Source organism: Alternaria burnsii (genome assembly GCF_013036055.1).
Source record: "Alternaria burnsii strain CBS107.38 chromosome Unknown 746, whole genome shotgun sequence".
Lineage (NCBI taxonomy): Eukaryota > Fungi > Ascomycota > Dothideomycetes > Pleosporales > Pleosporaceae > Alternaria > Alternaria burnsii.
In genome coordinates, this window is record NW_024066109.1 from 102,340 (window position 1) to 121,491 (window position 19,152).

The 19,152-nt window shown below is 51.2% G+C and overlaps 8 protein-coding genes across 8 annotated transcripts; 3 read left to right on the forward strand and 5 right to left on the reverse strand.

The window, feature by feature from the left end:
* Positions 1–872: 872 nt before the first annotated feature.
* On the reverse strand, positions 873–2,873 carry GT037_002601 (uncharacterized protein; the record flags this gene model as incomplete). The annotated part of the gene is made up of 1 exon (XM_038927648.1): positions 873–2,873. The coding sequence occupies one exon, from the start codon at positions 2,871–2,873 to the stop codon at positions 873–875; it is 2,001 nt and encodes a 666-aa protein (XP_038788926.1).
* Positions 2,874–3,926: 1,053 nt separating this feature from the next.
* GT037_002602 (polysaccharide lyase family 1 protein) lies at positions 3,927–4,910 on the reverse strand (the record flags this gene model as incomplete). The annotated part of the gene is made up of 1 exon (XM_038927649.1): positions 3,927–4,910. One exon carries the CDS (start codon positions 4,908–4,910, stop codon positions 3,927–3,929), a length of 984 nt encoding a protein of 327 aa, XP_038788927.1.
* A 1,768-nt stretch (positions 4,911–6,678) lies between these two features.
* On the forward strand, positions 6,679–7,422 carry GT037_002603 (uncharacterized protein; the record flags this gene model as incomplete). Its single annotated transcript, XM_038927650.1, has 1 exon — positions 6,679–7,422. One exon carries the CDS (start codon positions 6,679–6,681, stop codon positions 7,420–7,422), a length of 744 nt encoding a protein of 247 aa, XP_038788928.1.
* Positions 7,423–7,842: 420 nt separating this feature from the next.
* On the reverse strand, positions 7,843–12,834 carry GT037_002604 (carrier protein; the record flags this gene model as incomplete). The annotated part of the gene is made up of 9 exons (XM_038927651.1): positions 7,843–8,406; positions 8,456–8,701; positions 8,756–8,832; positions 8,948–8,969; positions 9,187–9,321; positions 11,134–11,516; positions 11,566–11,725; positions 12,452–12,700; positions 12,751–12,834. 9 exons carry the CDS (start codon positions 12,832–12,834, stop codon positions 7,843–7,845), a joined length of 1,920 nt encoding a protein of 639 aa, XP_038788929.1.
* Positions 12,835–13,338: 504 nt separating this feature from the next.
* Positions 13,339–14,187, forward strand: GT037_002605 (uncharacterized protein; the record flags this gene model as incomplete). The annotated part of the gene is made up of 1 exon (XM_038927652.1): positions 13,339–14,187. One exon carries the CDS (start codon positions 13,339–13,341, stop codon positions 14,185–14,187), a length of 849 nt encoding a protein of 282 aa, XP_038788930.1.
* A 531-nt stretch (positions 14,188–14,718) lies between these two features.
* On the reverse strand, positions 14,719–15,931 carry GT037_002606 (uncharacterized protein; the record flags this gene model as incomplete). The annotated part of the gene is made up of 3 exons (XM_038927653.1): positions 14,719–15,330; positions 15,395–15,666; positions 15,748–15,931. 3 exons carry the CDS (start codon positions 15,929–15,931, stop codon positions 14,719–14,721), a joined length of 1,068 nt encoding a protein of 355 aa, XP_038788931.1.
* A 435-nt stretch (positions 15,932–16,366) lies between these two features.
* Positions 16,367–17,659, reverse strand: GT037_002607 (uncharacterized protein; the record flags this gene model as incomplete). The annotated part of the gene is made up of 4 exons (XM_038927654.1): positions 16,367–16,490; positions 16,539–17,373; positions 17,427–17,462; positions 17,512–17,659. The coding sequence occupies 4 exons, from the start codon at positions 17,657–17,659 to the stop codon at positions 16,367–16,369; spliced, it is 1,143 nt and encodes a 380-aa protein (XP_038788932.1).
* A 545-nt stretch (positions 17,660–18,204) lies between these two features.
* On the forward strand, positions 18,205–18,900 carry GT037_002608 (uncharacterized protein; the record flags this gene model as incomplete). The annotated part of the gene is made up of 1 exon (XM_038927655.1): positions 18,205–18,900. The coding sequence occupies one exon, from the start codon at positions 18,205–18,207 to the stop codon at positions 18,898–18,900; it is 696 nt and encodes a 231-aa protein (XP_038788933.1).
* Between the last annotated feature and the right edge of the window lie 252 nt (positions 18,901–19,152).

A 19,152-nucleotide genomic window follows, 5' to 3' on the forward strand; every position in this document is an offset into this window, starting at 1 on the left:
CTCTTCATACGTGCTCTCCTCAGTCTCAGGCTTCTCTTCCATCTCTCCAATTCTAATCCTTCGTTGCCGGATACGCAGGCTTTTCTGGCGACCGTAAGCCGCAGTCGAGAGCATGCAACCCACGAGAAGCACAGCGAGAAGGTAGCATATTGTTGAATGAACGGCGTGCCAGCGCATCATGGTCGTGAAGAGATATGACGTCTGGACTTCTGCTTATAACGTGACTGTAATGCGATAAGCGGCGATGGTAGTCAAATAGAAAGGCGATGGCCGCGACTATTGGGCTTTGAGTCCTGACTTCTCTTTACCGGGTCGCTGAAATGGACTTTTGCGTGGTTGGAAGGCGATGAATAAGTTGTCGGTGAGCTAGACTTCAATGTTTGGTTGATGGGTGATGCGGTAAGTGCGCTTTAAGGGGACACGAGATAGAGCGATCATGCCCAAGCTGGTATCTGGCATTCAGGTCAAATTCTGCGCAGTCCAGACTGGTGGAAGATGGAGAACTGTTGGACAGGTGGGTGTCACGGTGGGGTTGGGTAAGCAAGAGTTTCCTTCGATTTCACCCCGCCCTTCCTATCACTTTCGTAAGCCTGATGGCTTGCGTTTTTTTTTTTTCGACGAAAAGTCTGCTAAAGTGTCGCTGGAGGTAGGCGGCGCGGTCCTGACCTTCTCGCTCGAGCGCCGGGCAGCCATTTTTCAGCGTTCCAAGATGCTCTTCGCCCTTTCTACCCACAGGCTCAGAGCATTCTCATCTTCATTGGAATACAGTGATCTAGACCAGACACATTTCTCTTAATCGATCAGGCCTTCACTATTGCAACAACGGATACTCGGTACTAAACTATGAGTATAGGCCCTCGCAGCTTGTTCATCTAGACCAGACACAGTGTGCGCATTTCCCAGCCGCCTTTTCGGTTGATACGATTGAACCAGGCGAGAGTACTTTCCCTATGCGAAACTCTCTTACGAGAGCATCGAAGCACACCGATCCGGCGCCATGTCGAATCGTCGACCTTCCTTACTACCAGTAACACTGCATCTATCCAGCTTTCATCGTCGGTGTCACTCAATGACGGGTCGCTTCCAAGGTATATCGCAGCCAGGCCGTAGACCTGTGAATGCCATGGACTATCTAGCATGATGGTATCCCTCGTCTTGAAACCCCAGGCCAAAGCCCCGTCATTCCCAAGTAGTTTTGTTTCACATGGGACCACCCAGCTCCTGATAGAAATCTTTGGCACAAGCTTTCTATCGTCTTCTTGGCCCAACGTCTTGATGTAATGGTTCAATTCTAAGCTCCTTCCGCTCTCGTCATGAATCCAAACTTGCAAACTTCCTTCGCAGGAAAATCTCACTAGTGGATCTTGCCAGGTAAGTCCACGAGAACTCATTCGAGCGCGATTGGCTTTGCAGCTAGCCCAGCTCCATGATGGAAAGAGAGTATCCGTGACACCACTATATCTTGTAACCTTGTTCAGCATCGCAGACCAGGTTAGACTATATGCGAAGGTTGAAGTTGGTGTGAAAACTGTAAGATTACACTTCTTCTCCGATGGCAAGCAGAAAGTAGGCGACGTCTGGTTATAGAATATCGGCAAGCCAAATACTTGAGTGGCACGTATTCGATCATTACCTTTTCCTAATTCGAAAGCATTTATGATGCCAGTGACAGCTTTGATGGAATCTTCGCGGAATGACAGGCGCCTGTCATAATATTCCTCAATCTGCAGATAGAGCGTCTGTACTGTGGACCTCATATCTAGATTTGGAAACGCTATGAGATCATCGTGACAAATTCCTGCCTCCAGGGAAGGATCAGGGCTGGGTGAGGCCGGGTGCCGTGAAGGTAGATTCTCCAAGCCATGCATGCTGTTGCATTGAAAGTACATCTGTGATCCTGTGAAGACTAACCGACGTCTTGATAGTACCAGCTCTTGAAATGTCCATCCACGAGTATTCCAGAACGAGTTCTGTATTTCAGTTCTGGGTACCTCCAGGCTGATAATCCGTTGACCTGATGTCCCTACTGCATGACTGTACTGCAGACGTCGAGGTGTTCCATTGATACCAGGAAGACCACTATGCGGACTTTCCCCTGCTGCAGCGATAATTGTGAGCGTTGCTCCTCCATACACGGCGCCCATATTCTTGATAAGGTGATGCTTCTCGGCATCGTTTCGTTGATCGATGCAATATCGATCGATCCATATATATGAATACCCTAATTGTAGCGTGACCCATATTGAATCCTCTATGGTCTTGGGCAGGCATCCCGAGAGGGCCGAAGAGATCTCATGGGCGACAGAAGCGTTGCCCCAGACATAACTCAAGCAGACATACGGTGTTCCAGGAGCAATTTCGCATAGCTTTCTTGAAGCACAATCGATCACCTTCAAGGGGTAACCAGAAGGACTGTCTTGACCACAATATTCCTCGTGCGATTGCGAGCATTTGAATATCCATCTTTTCGCAAGCATGATATCACCCAAACTTGTTGGCACTGATCGTAGGATACTGCTCTGAGCAAAATATGCATCCTTTGCCGAGGTGAAGATCGCGAAGCATGGAAAACTTGTTCCCTGGAACTCCAAAGAGGTCCAGTAGCTGCTTATATGCTTCTTTCTTAATCTTCTAGAATCGCCTGCGTCGTCTTCAGATCCGCTAGGGACCCCCATGTAAGCCATCAAACTGTTGCATAAGGCACATCCCTTCGGAACTTCATCCCAAGTGCCACGAAATAACAATTCACTGCCTCCAGATCGCATATCGCGGAGCGATGCCCAAGATTCGAAAAAAGATGAGGTGGGGATGCTGCTGCATTCCCAACAAATGCCTGTGTCCGGAGGAGGCGAGTGAGGGTTAGAGTCAACCATGACGAACAAGATGGGATAGAAGCTTGAGAACAATTTCAGTGATTTGTGGTTTTGGAAGGCTGGCGCAGTGGCTAAAGAGCTGTATGTTTTATCATCTAGGCTGCCGTACTGAGGCTGAGCAAAATGCGCTAGCACGGGCTGTGCAGACTTGCATATGCAGCATGGCTGCAAGGCTGGAAGGTAACATGGGGGCCTGATTTTGGCAGTATTGAACACCTACCCACCCATAGCGGAAACGTCTTGTCGCACATATCAGAAGTTTTTGCATGTTTTGAATCCTACCTATGTCATCACTCAACTTTGCGCCTTCCCTGTCTGGCCTTTCGTGCTAGTCGATACTTTGGTGCACTCGGACAGCAACTGGCCGACGAGTACATCGAGGCAATCCGAATTATTATGCAGCACTTCGCTACAGAGATACTGTCCTATATGAGCGCCTTAGGCTCGAAAGTAGAATTCTAGGGTATGATGCCGAATGCCGTGGATCAGAATGAGAATGAGTCAAGTGTGAACGCGAACGGGCACCACCGGCCGAGGTACTACAATATGCGCAGGCGAGTCAGTATCGATGAAGTGTTAGAAGGCCAGGAGAATACAAAAGTAGTTGCCGCGCCGACGACGCTAGATGATGGTTCTATGGAGGATACCGTGTTTACGCAGGTGTTCGATACCACTTGGAGCAGTGCCTACGGGCAGGAACGCCGGTTCTTAGGTCACACGCGGAGCAAAGAACCACCCCTTCTAAAATATGATGGTGAGGAGCAAACTTCGGCTGTTAGAGGTCGTATGCAGCGAACATGACATCAGTAGTAAACACCTATAAGCAGATGACACCAATAAAACTGCAACAAAAAGCGTCCTTTTCATTGAAAAAATTGTCCGCACAGCGTCCATATATACAAGAAATCAGCTATCAAAATATTTACACTTGAAGCCGTTAAAACACCCTTTTCTCCATCCTCATTCACATATCCCTGGATTTGATTTTCCAAAATCCTAAAGATCACATCCCTTCTAGCGCATACCCTATAATACACACTCACTCTCCATCGCTTAGAACTTGAGGGTAACACCAGCAGTGCCAACAACAGCAGCCTTGACAGCAGCCGCCTCAAGGAGCTCAGGAACCTCGTACGGGACCTTGGACAGGGAGCCCTTAGGAGCAGTGTTCTCGCTGTCACCAAAGTCGTTGCCCTCGGCAACAGCGTTGCCACCGTCGGTGCTGTAGAGCGCCTTCTTGGCCTTGACCCAGACGTTGTTCTGGACGAGGAGCTGGGCACCCTGGCGCGTGTTGATGCCATCGGAGACGTTCTCGTAGTAGTTGTTGTAGAGGTGGCCAGTTCCGAAGCGGAAAGAAGGGCCGCGAGAGTTGATGTTGAGCCAGTAGTTGTTGTTGTAGGTGACGGTCAAGTGGCCCTTGTCTTCGCTGCCGTTGCTGTCAGAGTGGCCGACTAGAGAGCACTTCCAGTGGTCGTGCATGAAGCTGTTGGAGATGGTGACGTAGTCAGCGGCGTGTGTAACGTCGAGGAGACCGTCGTAGTAGTCCTTGTCGTGATCGCGGTCGGAAGAGAGGTCGACGTGGTCCACCCAGACGTTCTGGGCTTCCTGGATGGCAATGGCATCGCCGCCGACGACCTTCTCCACGGCAAAGTTGCGGAGGATGACGTTCTTGACTGCCTTGACTGTGAGGGTGAAGTCGGTCAGGACGACGGAAGAGTCCTTTCCGATGACGGACTTGTTGCTGCCAATCTTGACGTTCTCTCCGCTTCCCTTGATCGGAGCGGTGATGAGAACGATAGCGGCATCCTCGCCCTTGACAGCAGACTCCAACTCGCTAAGGGAGCTGACCTCGATGGTCTTGCCTCCCTTTCCTCCAGAGGTACCTCCGTTCTGGGTAGCGAAACCGGTAGTGGCGACATCCTCCAGGGATGCGGCGCGCTTGGTGAGACCGTCACGCCTGGGTGCGATCTGAGATGGCATAGGTGCTGCCAGAGCAGAGACGGCCATGAGGCCGAGAGACATGATTGAGAACTTCATTGTCGAAAAAGATTTTGTTGGTGAACTTGGAAAATGAACGTGAAGGGAAAAAGTGAAGGACTGGAGTCGTTGGTGTAGAAAAGAATGGAAGAGCTTTGCTGCCAAAAACTCCAAGGGAAGGATACACAGGACCTTATATATAACTCAGCGTCTGTCCACATCGGGTGCTGGTCGTTAGTAGTAGCCCCGCCGCCGTGGTCAAGCCTTTGCCGGCGTCCGAAGGCATACGCGCTGGGGGCACATTGTTTCAAGCTCTTCGCACCAATCCTCTCCGCTGGGCGACCCACCACAGCGGAAGACATGGGCTGTCACTCACGATCTTGGGTGAGCACTCTTCCCTAGCCAGGTACCGTGTGACGGGCAAACGTCGCGAACATGTCAAGAGTTCTTGGCAATCATGCGGAAGGATTCTGTTTGAAACGACTAACCAAAACGGGTTCGAAACGGCGGCGGATAACTCCACTTCTCAAGATATAAAATTGCAAAGGATGTCGTTCGAAACAAGTGCGTACTCGGGCATCGTAACTGTGCACATGCAGGAATGTCTTGGCTATAGAATCTGTGGAGACATGGCGGGCGCTTGCTGCTATCGTGACCGATCGACTGGTGGATGGGGCGGCTTGAGTCGTGAATGATCAGTAAACAACATGTATGAAATATACGGAGACGTTCCCAATGCATGTATTCAATCTTGATAATATGGATCTGGTGTACCACACCATTCGATATGGCGTGGGTTGCCGGATGCGGATGCAGGGCTGACCGATGTGAAAGGCAGGCGTCTGACAACATACGATCCTTTGAATTGTAGGAACACTGGGCTGATTTATCGAGACGTGGGTAGTTGTGTGCACAACTTTTCCTTTTTTTTTCTTCCTTGAGATTGTAGGAAAATCTTTGTCTTTACAGAAGCGTCTGGACTTGTTGATCGTTATCGCGATCGGCCCTTTACTTGTTCCAGCTCCTGAACACGGCGTTGCAGACAATGATGCTGCTGCCCGATGCCATGGTAATGAATAGAGTCAACTTGAGAATTCCCTGCAGCATGAAAGGAAAGGATCGAGGAAGGGACGAAACGGATGCGAAGCTTTTCTTGGACTTCTCGGCGACGTTTTGACTGCGCCGAACAACCGTTCCCTGGAGCGCGGCACAGCCACTTATTGAATGAATGGGATAAAGGAGAAGTAGGAAAGAGGTATGGTTCTACTCATATCAGATTGCGTGATCTCTCATACAGATAAAGCCCGGGAGAGCCAAGTGTCAGCACATACAGCTTGTTGTCAGGTTGTACACATGTCACAATCATACTGTGAGACAAGCGCAAAGAAACCAAAGCTCGACCGGCCAGATGAACGCCAGGTGCATCACATTGAAAAAGACGGTGTTTAGTGATATTGAAAGCCTGGCTGCAGACGTCTAAAGAAGGTTTCACGGATGAGAGAACCCAATAAGGTTTCACGTGCCAGAGTGACATCATCGCCCAAAGCAGCAACCACCTCGAACAGCTGAACCAAATAGCACGCCAGAGAGAGGATAGCAGAACATAGCACAAGGCAGCAACAAACAACTCTCACAACGTGTTCACAAATCTAGACTAGCTACTCAACAAACTCTGCCCTCGACGAACACCCTCGCAAGTCATCATCTCGTCACCACGAATCACTACGCCGTCATACTCACCCATTCTGACGCACAGCGTACGTTTCTACATGAGCAAAAGCCGCCATCAACTCCCTCCGCGAGCAAATCTATAAAAGCCAACCCAAACATGCCCCCGATCCCCATCCACAAAAACGCCCCAATCGCACCCACCTCGACGACCGCCGCCGCCAAAGCAGACGGTATAACTCCTTCGACAGCCTCGTCCAACGACACTTCTCACAACAATCCACTACCCACACGCACAACACCCGCCTACGCCCCAGCAACAACAACACAACATGTCTCCTCCCAGCCGCCTGCTCCCCAACCCGGCGCCCGCCCCGCCGCACCAACAGGCACAGGAATGAGCGAGAACTATAGTGACGGCAGTACACCAGCAGCGCCCCAACCCGGTGCGACTGCCATGCCAACAGCAACAGTCATCACAACGGAGACGCGACAAGCACCACCACCACAATTCAGTCACCCCCCTCCTTCAGATTCCATGCTAGCCGGCCGCTCAACTACAACTTCCACCACTCCCTCGGCGTCGGCGGCGGCCAGTAAACCAGGCCCTACGGTCCTTAACTACGGTCCGGCAGCGAGCCCGTTCCAGACAGCTGATACAGCGCAAGCACAACCTACGAGGACGAGCTTGGAACACCCGCCGGGGTATGTTCAGGCGCCGGATAATGCGCCGTACACGGCTGGAGGAGGCATTGGTGGCCCGAGTGGAGCCGGCGGGGATGGCGAGGGTGAAGGTGTTGGGGCGCAGGCGTGGAGTATGTTGAATAAAGCGGGTGAGGCGCTGAAGAAGGGCGAGGAGAGTGTTTGGAGGGCGGTCAAGGGGAAGAATGGCGGGGGATTCTGAGTGTGTGCTTGGGTAGATGAGGGGTGGCACAAGCAGGGGCAGCAGATGGAGCAGTGCGGCACTGCTCCTATATCACAACTCGTATTAAACGTCACTCAATAGTGGAGATAGGTTTTGCGTACAAAGAAACCCATGACTTTCTATAGACCACTATTTTCCCCATTGCACCAAGCGATGAAAAGAGGAAGTACAGGCAAGAGACAAAAGCATTGCAAGCCGGATATGACGTGTGAATGTATAAAGTACAAGAGTGTTTTACCACCCCGGGATCGTGCTTTTCGTTACCAAGAACAACCTTCCGCCCGCAGGGCTTCTTGTCGTTCTCATACACGTACACCCCATCCCCATCTCTCACGTCGCGATTAGCTGCTTCCACCACATAAACGCAGGTTGGGGGTATCGAAGAGGGAAGAAAGGCGCTTAACCGGATCCACCCTTGAACTTCTTGCCGAAGAGGATGAGCTGGGCCTGGTCGTAGATGGACAGGACACCGGCACCAGCAACACCACGGAGAATGTTGGCACCAGCACCCTTGAAGAGAGACTTGACACCCTCGGCGGCGACGATCTGGCGGGCGGCATCCATGGTACCCTTGTACTTGACGGCCTCACCAGAGGTCATCATCATGCGGCGACGGATGGTGTCAAGGGGGTAAGAGGCGATACCGGCACCAGTGGTGACGGCCCAACCAAGAGCGAAAGAGGCCAAGAAGTTACCCTCGAGGGCACCGGTGAGGAGGACAGGCTTGATCGAGTCGTACATACCGAAGTACAGACCACGGTAGACAACGATACCAGCAACGGAGGGCATGAAACCACGGTAGAGACCGCCGATACCGTCGGAAGCGAGGGTCTTCTTGTAGACGTCTACGAGACCGTTGAACTGGCGCTCACCACCCTTCTTGGCGGACTTGGCGTCGTTGGCAAGACGGGTACGGGCGTAGTCGAGGGAGTAGACGAAGAGGAGGGAAGTGGCACCGGCAGCCTGTTGTTGTTAGATTGTGTGCTGACAAGCATTGAGCGAGTATACTTACACCACCGGAGGCCAAGTTACCAGCCATCCACTTGGCGTAACCGTCACGCTCCTTCTTGTAGGCGAACATGGACTTGTAGGTGTCGCGGAAAGCGAAGTTGAGCGCCTGGGTGGGGAAGTAACGGATGACGTTGGCGGTGTTACCACGCCAGAGGGAGAGGACACCCTCGTTCTTAGCGGTACGGCTGAAGCACTCGGTAATGCCGTCGTACTTGCGGTCGAGACGACCGGACTTAAGCATCTCATCCTGCGGGGTGGATTAGACATTGTTGATGTGCGGGGTCCTGTTGGAAGAACTCACCTGGTTCTGGATGAGGAGCTTAACACGCTCGATGGGAGCGGCGGCGGTCTTCGAGACGGCGGCGGAAACACCACCCACTGATAAGCTGTTAGTATCTGTCACGGACGCAGAAAATCGTCGATGGTGCTCGCATCATGTCCAAATGCCAATGGCACTCGTGCTGATGGAGTTGTCGATGGTGATGGAACGTACTCAGGAAGTCGACCACGAAGCCCTGATTTGATCGTTAGCCCAAGTTCCAAGTAATTGACGCACTCCAACCACACAGCCCAGCCAACGCGCGCAGAGCCAGCAAAGTTGAGTCCATCTCATGACATTGCCAATTTGCTGGAGAAAACCCCATTGATGCAATTGAGATAGATCTGCAACTATTGCTGGCTCCACGGTTGTCGAACTGAACAGCTGGCCGAGTCCGAGGGCGGGTTACGTACGGGCATCCCCATGATGCTCTTGTCTTGCTGCTTTCCCGACATCTTGAAGACGTGTAGAGGGGAGATTGGTTGAAAAAGGTGAGGTTGCAGATGCTGGTGCTGCGTTGAGGGAGGAAAGGTGTATTTGTAGCGAAGCTGCGACAAATTCTGCCAGCTGCGCTAAGTCGCACTAGACCCATCACGTGCTAGTTCCCTTGCCCGCTATCCCGAGCGCTCCCTCATCAACACCTCGGAAACGCGGAGTGTGGGAGAAAGTGAATACGATAGGGTCGTCATGATAAGTTTTGTGATTCACTTGATTCTGAACATGTTCAGATCGCTGCCGGTAGAACTACCTGACAAGAACAACAATGTAACTACCTCTCTCACGTTTCCCAACGGACACCCACAAGCGTTGCCGTAGCAGCCACAAAATGAATAGTCTTTGACGGAACCGCGTCTACTGGCAGCCCGCAGCCGTCAATTCAACATGGAAAATCCACTGTGGGGATGTACAAGTGTTCACATGCCTCTTCCAGCCCAAGTCTCCCACGCCTCTCCTTTCTGCGAGCCACCATTGTCAGGGTCCGCCATTTTTAGGTCGGGTAATCTCGGGGACGGAACCTGGCTCGGGCCAACAACTAGCGGCGAGGGCTTCAACGAGCGTGGGGCCCGGACTCCAGAGCGGCGAATTTTCCATCGCCCTGCCCGCTATTGGAAGACGTGCCGTAGTTCGCGAAGCCTCAATGGCTTCTAGGGCTGTCGAGAGCTGGATGCGTGACGTTGGTGTTGCAGTCTTGTTCGGACCGCTTCGTGAAGATGTGTAACATCGCACGTCGCGTGTCGGTTGTCGCTGTTTGACAAACCTCAGTACCCCTCCGATAACAACCGTCAGGCTGACCGCCACTACAAGTTACCCGCTCATGTCGGGTTGGCTCAATATCGTTTCGCCAGCGAACGGATACCAAGTCAAGACTTCAATTTCAGTCGTCAACGCGGCGATATCTCATCTTCTCACCGCAGTCAGATTGCGTCATGTCTGGTGGTCATGGTCCAGCGAAGCCGATGAGCTCAATATGAGGCCGAGTACATCTTATGATTTTTCTGGTCCATAATTTCACCCACCGGGTATCAACGTATACTGAAAAGGAAAGTTACATACCAATGCTATGAGATGGTGGGGTGCCGAAATCCATTCACCAACACCACCCCTCATTAGCATAGTCTGCATCTCACTTCCAGTGTACCATATTCACATGTAACTTCACCATTTACAACAATCTCCCCTCTGCACGTCGATCAGACTTTGCCGTAGATTTTTGTTACGCAACTACTTGGGTTCTACCAGCAAGCAGTGTTGCGACGTAATATCTTGCTCGAGGATAGGCGAGTTGACTTTAATAGGTATAGCAGATGCTAAATAGCATTGCGCGTTGCACCTTCCCGTACTCCTGCATCCTTGTTACAACTACGCTATTATGTACACTCCAACCTCGACAGTGCAAGAGGTTCACTAAAGACTAGTATATTCTAGAGATAGTCTAAATTTTCACCACAACCAAAAAGTAAGTGATCGAGAGAGTGGAGGTTTTGTAGACAATTACCTTGATGGTGTTTGCAAAGTTGGAGTTGGAAAATCATATGGTTCTATCATGCCCAGTTCTAGTATCATGATTCGGAGCGATGACGTCGGTTTCGTAAACTAGAGATTTTGTCTACTTGCGGTTCTTTTGGAATACCATTGTTGCTAAGTTATTGGAATACATTCCCGCGTCGAATCGTTGTGTAACAAACCAGTATCGATAACACGCAGTAAATGGCCGCGGTTGTGCTAAAAACACAGACCAGAATCAACTGATCATCCAGAAAGAGAGATCTGAAACAACCAGCAAAACTGAGAAGAAAAAGAAGTACTCTACAACTCTGGATTGCTCTTTGGCGTGTCACTCCTGCAAAGGATTCCCATACATTCTGCTGCGCACAACCAATATCCTCGATCAGTAGAGAAAACATGATGAACATCCAGATAGATAGAGTTATATAGAAGGGAGGGTATGAGAAGAAATTTCGAGATTCCAGTTTTGCAACTAATTCTGTAGGGATAAGTATGGAGATCAACTGGGTATTGGGCCGACTACTAAACCACAGAAGCAGCACTGTAGCGGCGATGGCAAAAGTGACCATAAGGTAGATCAATGAGTTGCTCCAGTTGGATTCCTGGTAGCAATCGTGATCTGGATGATCGCGTGCCTCGAGCGGCGTATCTGACGAGATATCTCCATGATCAAACTGGGAATAGCCTGTGTGAAAATGCACAAGCGCTGTCGAAAGTGTGTTCTTGGGTTGTTGGGCTATGGCAGTCAGTCTCATGTCCACTGACCAGAAAAGAGAAAGATATACCTTTGAAGAAAGACTCAAATATGATAATTAAGGGGGCTGCAAGGAGGACGAGAGGAACGACCTGCCCGAAAGACCAATCCCTAGAACCTCCGCTTTCTACTTGAACTGTTTTCAGCAATTTGATGAGACCCCAGGAAAAGCTTCCTGACATCCAGAGTACCTGCTTGATAGATCAGTATCAATCATGCCTGTTCAAGTGCTTCATACCTCGATGAACATAGAGTTCCAAAGATCTAACAAGGCTCGGGCAGTAAGAAAAAGTGCCAGAAGCGGTCGATAAAGGAACATTCGCTTGAATATCAAGCCTGAGGTCTCCAGACCCATCTTTGTATAAAGTAGACGAAGGCTATAGCGAGCTCTTTCACTGCAGATTGTTCTTCCACGGCCGATGATGAGAACAGACAACGATCTATGCAGCCGAATGACTCGGTAAATAAAGCCTAGGGCCAAAAGAATAACAGATATCAGCATTGTCGAAAACGTAAGGGTAGCTACCACATCATATGAGCTCGGGATAGTTCGCAACCAGCAAATCGCATAGTCTGCAGGCAAAGGACCCTCGAGGGTGTTATAGCCACCCGTCGGTATCGTAGCGACAATCAGCATTAACAACATCAGACCCATGCCAAACAACCTCCACGCTCGTTCCGTGGGCCTGTTATATAGATAGTTGCGGAGGAAAGTGAGGCAAGAGAGATGAGTTATGCTCGAGAACCAAGCCAGCAAGACGATAATTTGCCAGTGGAATACCGAGATACCGCATGATAGCTGTACGTAAGCACTAATAAGAATCGATGTACCGGTAAGAATCTGAATGTCGCTCATTGATTGGACACACTTTGTCCTCTTAGCGCAAGTATGAAATTTGAAAGAGGGAAAAGCATACATTGGTAAAAGCTGCTTCTAAACGAGGATACGATTTTGATTTCGGTAGAGTTTGGCGTGGCCTCAGCCGTGCTCGGGCTCTGGATGAAAGACTGAGATATGCGACATCTACCGGGTTTGGCCGTGGGTTACGAGGTCCAGAAGCGCCCTCTTCGCGAAAAGGGTCCTTTGTCGGGTCATGTGCGAGATGGTAATGGAATACTAGAATCAAGACGACTATTCCAGCAGTAGCTGTATATCCAATGAGAACCTAGAAGTCATTAGCACAATCTACGTGACCCTGGCCTTTTGCAGACTTACACCAATTCCAGAGATGTCAGGGTTAGGACACGGATCACGGGGCGTCTGCGTGCAGTCGAAGAAACAATCGCTGTTGCACGCCATGTTTACCAAAACTGCGTACTGTGGCAAGGCTAGGATATATACCTTCGAAAGAACCACAAGCCAAGGCAGGGACGCGCAAGGCTGAGACAAGAATCACTTTTAGCCATCTCGATCCTATATGACACAGCCACTCCTTTGGTCACAGCCTGTTGTCGCATCGTTCAAGCAGTGGTAATTAATAATCAGCAGTATGAAAACCGGTGAGCCTAACCAAAGGCGCATTCTGCATCCTCGCGGCACAGACTGAAACACTTTGACGATTGGGTCGTGGATACTGGCCCCCAACTTTCGCCGCTATACGCGAAGGAACAATGATCGGTGTCGCACTGTCAGCCTGGGTCGGGGTAGATGCAGTAGTAGTTACGGGCACTCACCACAAGAATTGCCCTGATCGTTTCACGTGTCTTCGTGCCCAAGCGTCGCGCCTTCCCGCGCTCCCGTCGCGACTGCCCCACATACGTCATTCACCACGAACCAGCATCAACATACAGCCATGCACACACAATGGCTTCACCATCGCCAGTCTTACCCACAAGCCGTACTTTCATAACTCGACTCTTTGACTCGCTATCAACACTACCAAGTGACCAAGGCGCCGCTACCAACGATCATGCCAAAACCAATATCAACCCGCTGAACAACTTATCCGACGCGACGAGGAAACATTTACTGAGCTTCCAAGTAGTTTTCCCGACGGAGTTCGTACCAGCCTTGGATTTGTTAGATCGGCGTCTTGTAACACGTTTCCATATCCGCAATGAGGAGCAAATGGCCGAGCTGAAGACGGTCGTTGATGCGGGAGACCAACAGCAAGATGTGCACATGATGCAAGACACAACGGTAGAGATGACGGACAAAGACAAGACAAATGACTTGAACAACAACAACAATAACACGATATACTACGTCCGCTCCGCGCAACAACAACGCTCCTCACGCTTCGCCACATCCTACGACACAACAACATACTACCAAGTCCGCCTCCGCGCCTGGAACTGCTCTTGTCCCGCATTCGCCTTTTCCGCTTTCCCTGCTACTACTGTTACGACGAGGCATGCTGAGAATGAAGAAACAGCAGCAGCAGTCCACACCCCATTACACAACAATCCAACAACACACCAGGAATTGGATAATAGTAAGGATAGCAACAACAGTGATGATGACAATGCGGATAACAAGTGGATATTCGGGGGAATTAGTCTCGTCGGGAAAGAAACGATGCCGCCCGTGTGTAAACACCTCCTCGCATGCGTGTTTGTGGAAAGATGCAAGGGGTTGTTTGGGGGGTTTGTAGAGGACAGAGAGGTTAGCGTTGAGGAGGCGGCGGGATGGGCTGCTGGTTGGGGTGATTGATTGATTGGTATTCTGGCTTGAAAATAGTATAAACCATGGTTTGTTGTTGCCATCTGAGGGACGGTCGTACACACACACACACACACACACACACACACACAGACTGTTAATACCCTCGGTAAATGCACTACACCACAAGCGTAAAAAGAAGACGGGACATGCCGTTCACAACTCGATATCCCGAACAGCCAGGTTGCATCAACAGCTTAGAATAAACGGCAAGAGAAAGAAGAAGAGGAAGGAAAAAAAAGATCAAGAGAAGGATCGAGCTCATATCATGCTTTCTTGAGTCATATCATTTCCATCATGCTATTATGTCGTAACATAACACGGGGAAACCCAGGTCAAGCAGAAACAAGTCTGCTTCAAACCATGGGTATTCTAACGTGGGGGCGGGCTCCAAGAGTCTGGGGGTCTGTATATAATACACATAACCTATGCGCCAAACGGCATCATGAGGCACAAACTATCCTCGGCTCTCCAGCTCTCCAGCTCTCCCGCGTCATCATCATCATCCACCTACCTAGCGCTTTATTTCTTCGACTCATCCTTCTTCTCTTTACTCTTATCCCCCTCCTTGACCTCACCATTTGTCGTCTTGTCGCCACCGCCCTCCTTCTTCTCACCCTCTTTGCCCTCCTCCTTAATCTTCTCCTTGTCCTCTGCCTGCTGCTTGTTCTGTATCTTATTCTCAATCAAGTCATGGAACGCAGTAATCGCCCTAATCAGACTAGACAGGTAAATCGTCATGAGCTGGTCGTTCGTCTTGACACTCATTGCGCGCGCAAGCTCGCCATTGTCACCGCCATCTGCACCGTTTGTTGCCGCAGTACCACCAATGGGCGTCGGCTTGGGTGTAGAGAGGTTGGGGAGTAGGTTGAAGACGTCTTGGAGGTTGCCGAGGATGGCGTGGTTGACGGGGAGGTCTTCGTCGAGGACTTTTTGGAGGTATTGGCCAATGTCTCGTAACCGTAGGTGGAGGCCTTGGAGGGATTGGAGTTGTGAGGTTATGCGTGTGGAGAGGGTGCCGACGGCGACGTCGCGGATATCACGGAGGAGATGTTCGACTCCAATCTCCTCGGCCTCTTCGGCTTCGATTATTGAGGGCGTGTGGACAAAGGTCTTGGAGGTGGTTGTGCCGTCCTGGGTAACCGTGTTAGCATTCACCCTGGGAAGCAACATGGTGGATGTTGCAATGTTGACTTACATCCTTGATCTCCTCCACCGCAAAGTATGCATCCGTCGGTACACCGACCTCCTTTGGCTGTACGTCGATGATGACGAGTAGCGGATTCGGCGTGTACCGCTTGAACAGCTCGTTGACCTCTAGATCTGATGCCCGCAGCTTAGGCCCTGTGTGATACCAGCCGATGAGCTTCTCCCGCGCGTTGACCTTCTTGAACATGTCGTTCATCGACTCGACATAGTTGTGATCTAGAAACCATACCGACGGGTCCTTTTCATCTTCCTCGAATGGTACTGTGCGTGTGTCAGTCAGCTCGCCAAAGGTGGCTGTCCAGGCGGCAAACTGGACAATGGAGGGGCGGAGGGACTACATACCCGCAAAGCTGTTGGATACTCGCACGTTCTTGCCGTCGTTTTGTCCGAGAAGAACACCGACTACTCTCCTCTTTGTTCCTTTTGCTTGGCGGCCGTAGTGGTCTGCTGCGGAGAGGAGGACGAGCGGCGCGACGGAGACGTTGCGGGTCACGAGCGACAGCGTCTCGGCTGTTGTGGCGGGCATGTTGGTGATGTGGACTCGGTATCGCCGGGAAAGAGGTGTTGAGAGGGTGACGGCGACGTTGGTCGAGTTTGTTGGGGAAGGGCCGTGGTCGTGGTTGTTGATGCGGCTCTGCGGTGTCCAAAAGCTTCGGAACTGCTATGGTGATAGTGGGTCAGAGCTCCGCGCTAGTCATTCAGCAGTGCGTCAGTGAGCGGCATGGATGGACTCTCGTTTGTTCAGCGCGTCTGACTACGGTACATGACACATGTCATTCAGAACTCCGCGTGTGAGGAAAGAAGTCGAATATTTGGTATCTGAAGAAAGGATAATGTACACAAAATGCTCAATGTAAATGACAGAACCCAACTCCCCGATCAATCCAGCGATCTTAGATCATCCCATAGTCGAGATCAAACATTATCGCATCAGTCCAGAAATTGCGTGATTAGGATAGTATCATAGTGTGGCTGTCGGGAAGTAGTATTGATCCCACAGGAATTCATAGTCCTCAATAACACCGCCAACCATATCGAGCAGAGGCTTGCCCTTCAACTTTCCAGTGATGCTGTGGATCCAAGCCCTATCCGTTGTTAGTCGCCAATCTAAAGCAGATAGGCACCAGACTTACTTGGTAATGTTCTCGTAGAAAGCACCGCGCATTGCCCACCATCCCAGGGACCAGCCCCGCTTGCGCAACTCTTCCTTCTCCAGTCCAGTCAAGCCCCTCAGACCTCCGGCTAGTCGCTCCTGGAAGTCTTTCTTGGCGAGTTGTCTGGCGCCGTACTCCATGCTGACACCGATCAACCACGGCCTCCAGCTCTTTCTGTCGCCGCTGAAGTGTTGCATCGCCAGCGCGTAGACAACCGGTCGGAGAATGTACAGTGCTTCGGCCAGCTCGCCCTTCCCGCTGACTCGATGGAGCAGTGCCTTTGGGGGTTTGATGTCGTCTGCAGTCAGTACCTTGGAGAGAAGGTAGCTTGAGATATCCGACGAGTCTGGTAGGCTCGGCATGGACAGGCCAGTCCTAGGCATGGCCCAGTTCTCTGCCTCGACCGAACGCTCGCTCGGTGGTGTGTCCATGCCGTCTGCCGATGCCGACGACTCTTCGAGTGAGCTTGGGTCAATCTCTCGTTGTGGGAGTGGCGGCGACAGGAGTGGCCGCGAGTTGGTCAATCGAAGCAGCAGCAACCTGCATACTGCTTTGACAATCTCCAACAATACCACCACGCGCCATCGCACCTTCTCGCCCTTCCGCTTCGCCGCCATCTCCCATAGCAGCTCTGTATATTGAATCATCTGGAGCACCAGCGCGATGCGCTTGTACGTGGGCGAGTTCTGCGTCCAGAACTTGGTATAGCGATGATGCGGGGTGAGGGGCTGCCGTCGCGTTCCGGGCATTTGTGCCATGGCTTTTGAGAGGAGCGAGTCATGATATAGGGAGAGCACTTGGACGCCGCTGTGTACTGTGGCTTTGTTAGTCGTCGTGACGGACGCGCGACGGCCGGGCGCAACCTACAAGATTCGGATGCGATTTCAGACTCTCGGAAGCGGCCTATTCATGATTAGCAAGATGCATCCATGTGCACGTGGAGTTACTGTACCGGGGATAATGTATGTCAGTGACCGCAGCGCTGATTCTATCTGCGTTACGGCGCTGCTGTTCTTGGTGATGAAGTCCGAGTACATGCCCAGCCACTGCGACGGCATGGACAGCACCTCGCCCGTCTTCTGCGTCGCTTGCCTGTACATGTCTTGCAGTCGCACTCAGCAAACCGCGCCGAGATGGAGCGATTGCGCGACGTCGATGTGGTGGATGCCGAGGTATGCACGTGTAGATAGGAGTGATGGACGAGGGTGAAGTCATGGATCCATTATCGCGTGCGCTACTGAGTACCGAGGCAGGTGCGGCTCAGCTACCCCGGATGTTGCTCTCCACTCCCAACGAGCACGCTGCTCCCCTTTTCCACCTACTCGTAGCACCTGACGCACGCCATGTTTTCCTGACAACGTCTGCCTTCAATTGTAGTATGCTAGTGTTGCGAGACGTGTCTATAGCCTTTGATGGCGTGGAAAAGGGCGCTACCTGGTCCTAAAAGGAAGGGCGTTAGACATGTGACTCCGCGTACGCAGAAAAACGCGTTACAAGTCCACGTACAATCTTTTCTCAAGTACACAAACACTCTTCCTTGGAGTGTCACGAAATCAATACTGTTACTGACATCTTCTCAATTCACACTTCCTCTCCCGACCATCATCTTCATTATCTCCAATACGTGTTTGGCAGAGCTTGCAGCATGGAGAACAAGACATCAGACCGTCTTCCCGTGCCACAACTTCCCCTCAGAGAAAGCGATAAACCACTCTTCGCCTCAATCAACGCTTTTGTCTACAACTATATGTCAAAGTACGACAACTCCCACGACTACAACCACATCCTGCGCGTCCTTTCCAACGCCCATTACATTCAAACGTATGAACGCGTTAGCAACCCCTCCGTCGAGTATGACACAACAGCCCTCTACCTAGCCGTCCTTCTGCACGATGTAGGCGACCACAAATACGCACAGCCTGGTGAAGATATCGAGAACCAGATAAGAGACACCCTTTTAGCCCACGGCGCAAACCCCCAGCTGGCCGACAAGGTTCAGACGATTGCAAAGCACGTCTCGTACACGCATGAAGTCCGCGACCCTGATGCCGTCAACGAGGTACTCAAGGTACATCCTGAGCTAGGCATCGTACAGGATGCAGATCGAATCGATGCTATCGGCGCAGTGGGCATAGGCCGGTGTTTTTCATTTGGAGCGGCCAAGATGCCCGATCAACCTATGGAGAGGGCGGTGAGCCATTTTGAGGAGAAATTGTTCAAGTTGGCGGGGATGATGAAGACGGGAAAGGGGAGAGAGATGGCACGGGAGAGACATGCAGTGCTAGAAGGGTTTGCCAGGCAGTGGAAAGAAGAGACAAGGTTGGCTTTCAAAATGGAGTAATTAGGGGTAGGGCACTAAAGTGTTGTGGTAGATGTGTGTAGGATGAACGGGGTCTATATTTGTTTTGCTCAAGACACGGTGGGTACCTGGATAGGGTTTTCAATGCGTATTCCAAGTGAACTTCCATGGTACATTTGTGGATATCACTGCATTACCTCGGAAAATTCGACATAGTTTTAGAAAGCTAAAACATCCGGTCTCGCTGCAGCATGTGTACCAAGAACCAAGCATTCTCAATCGACGGAGAGACGA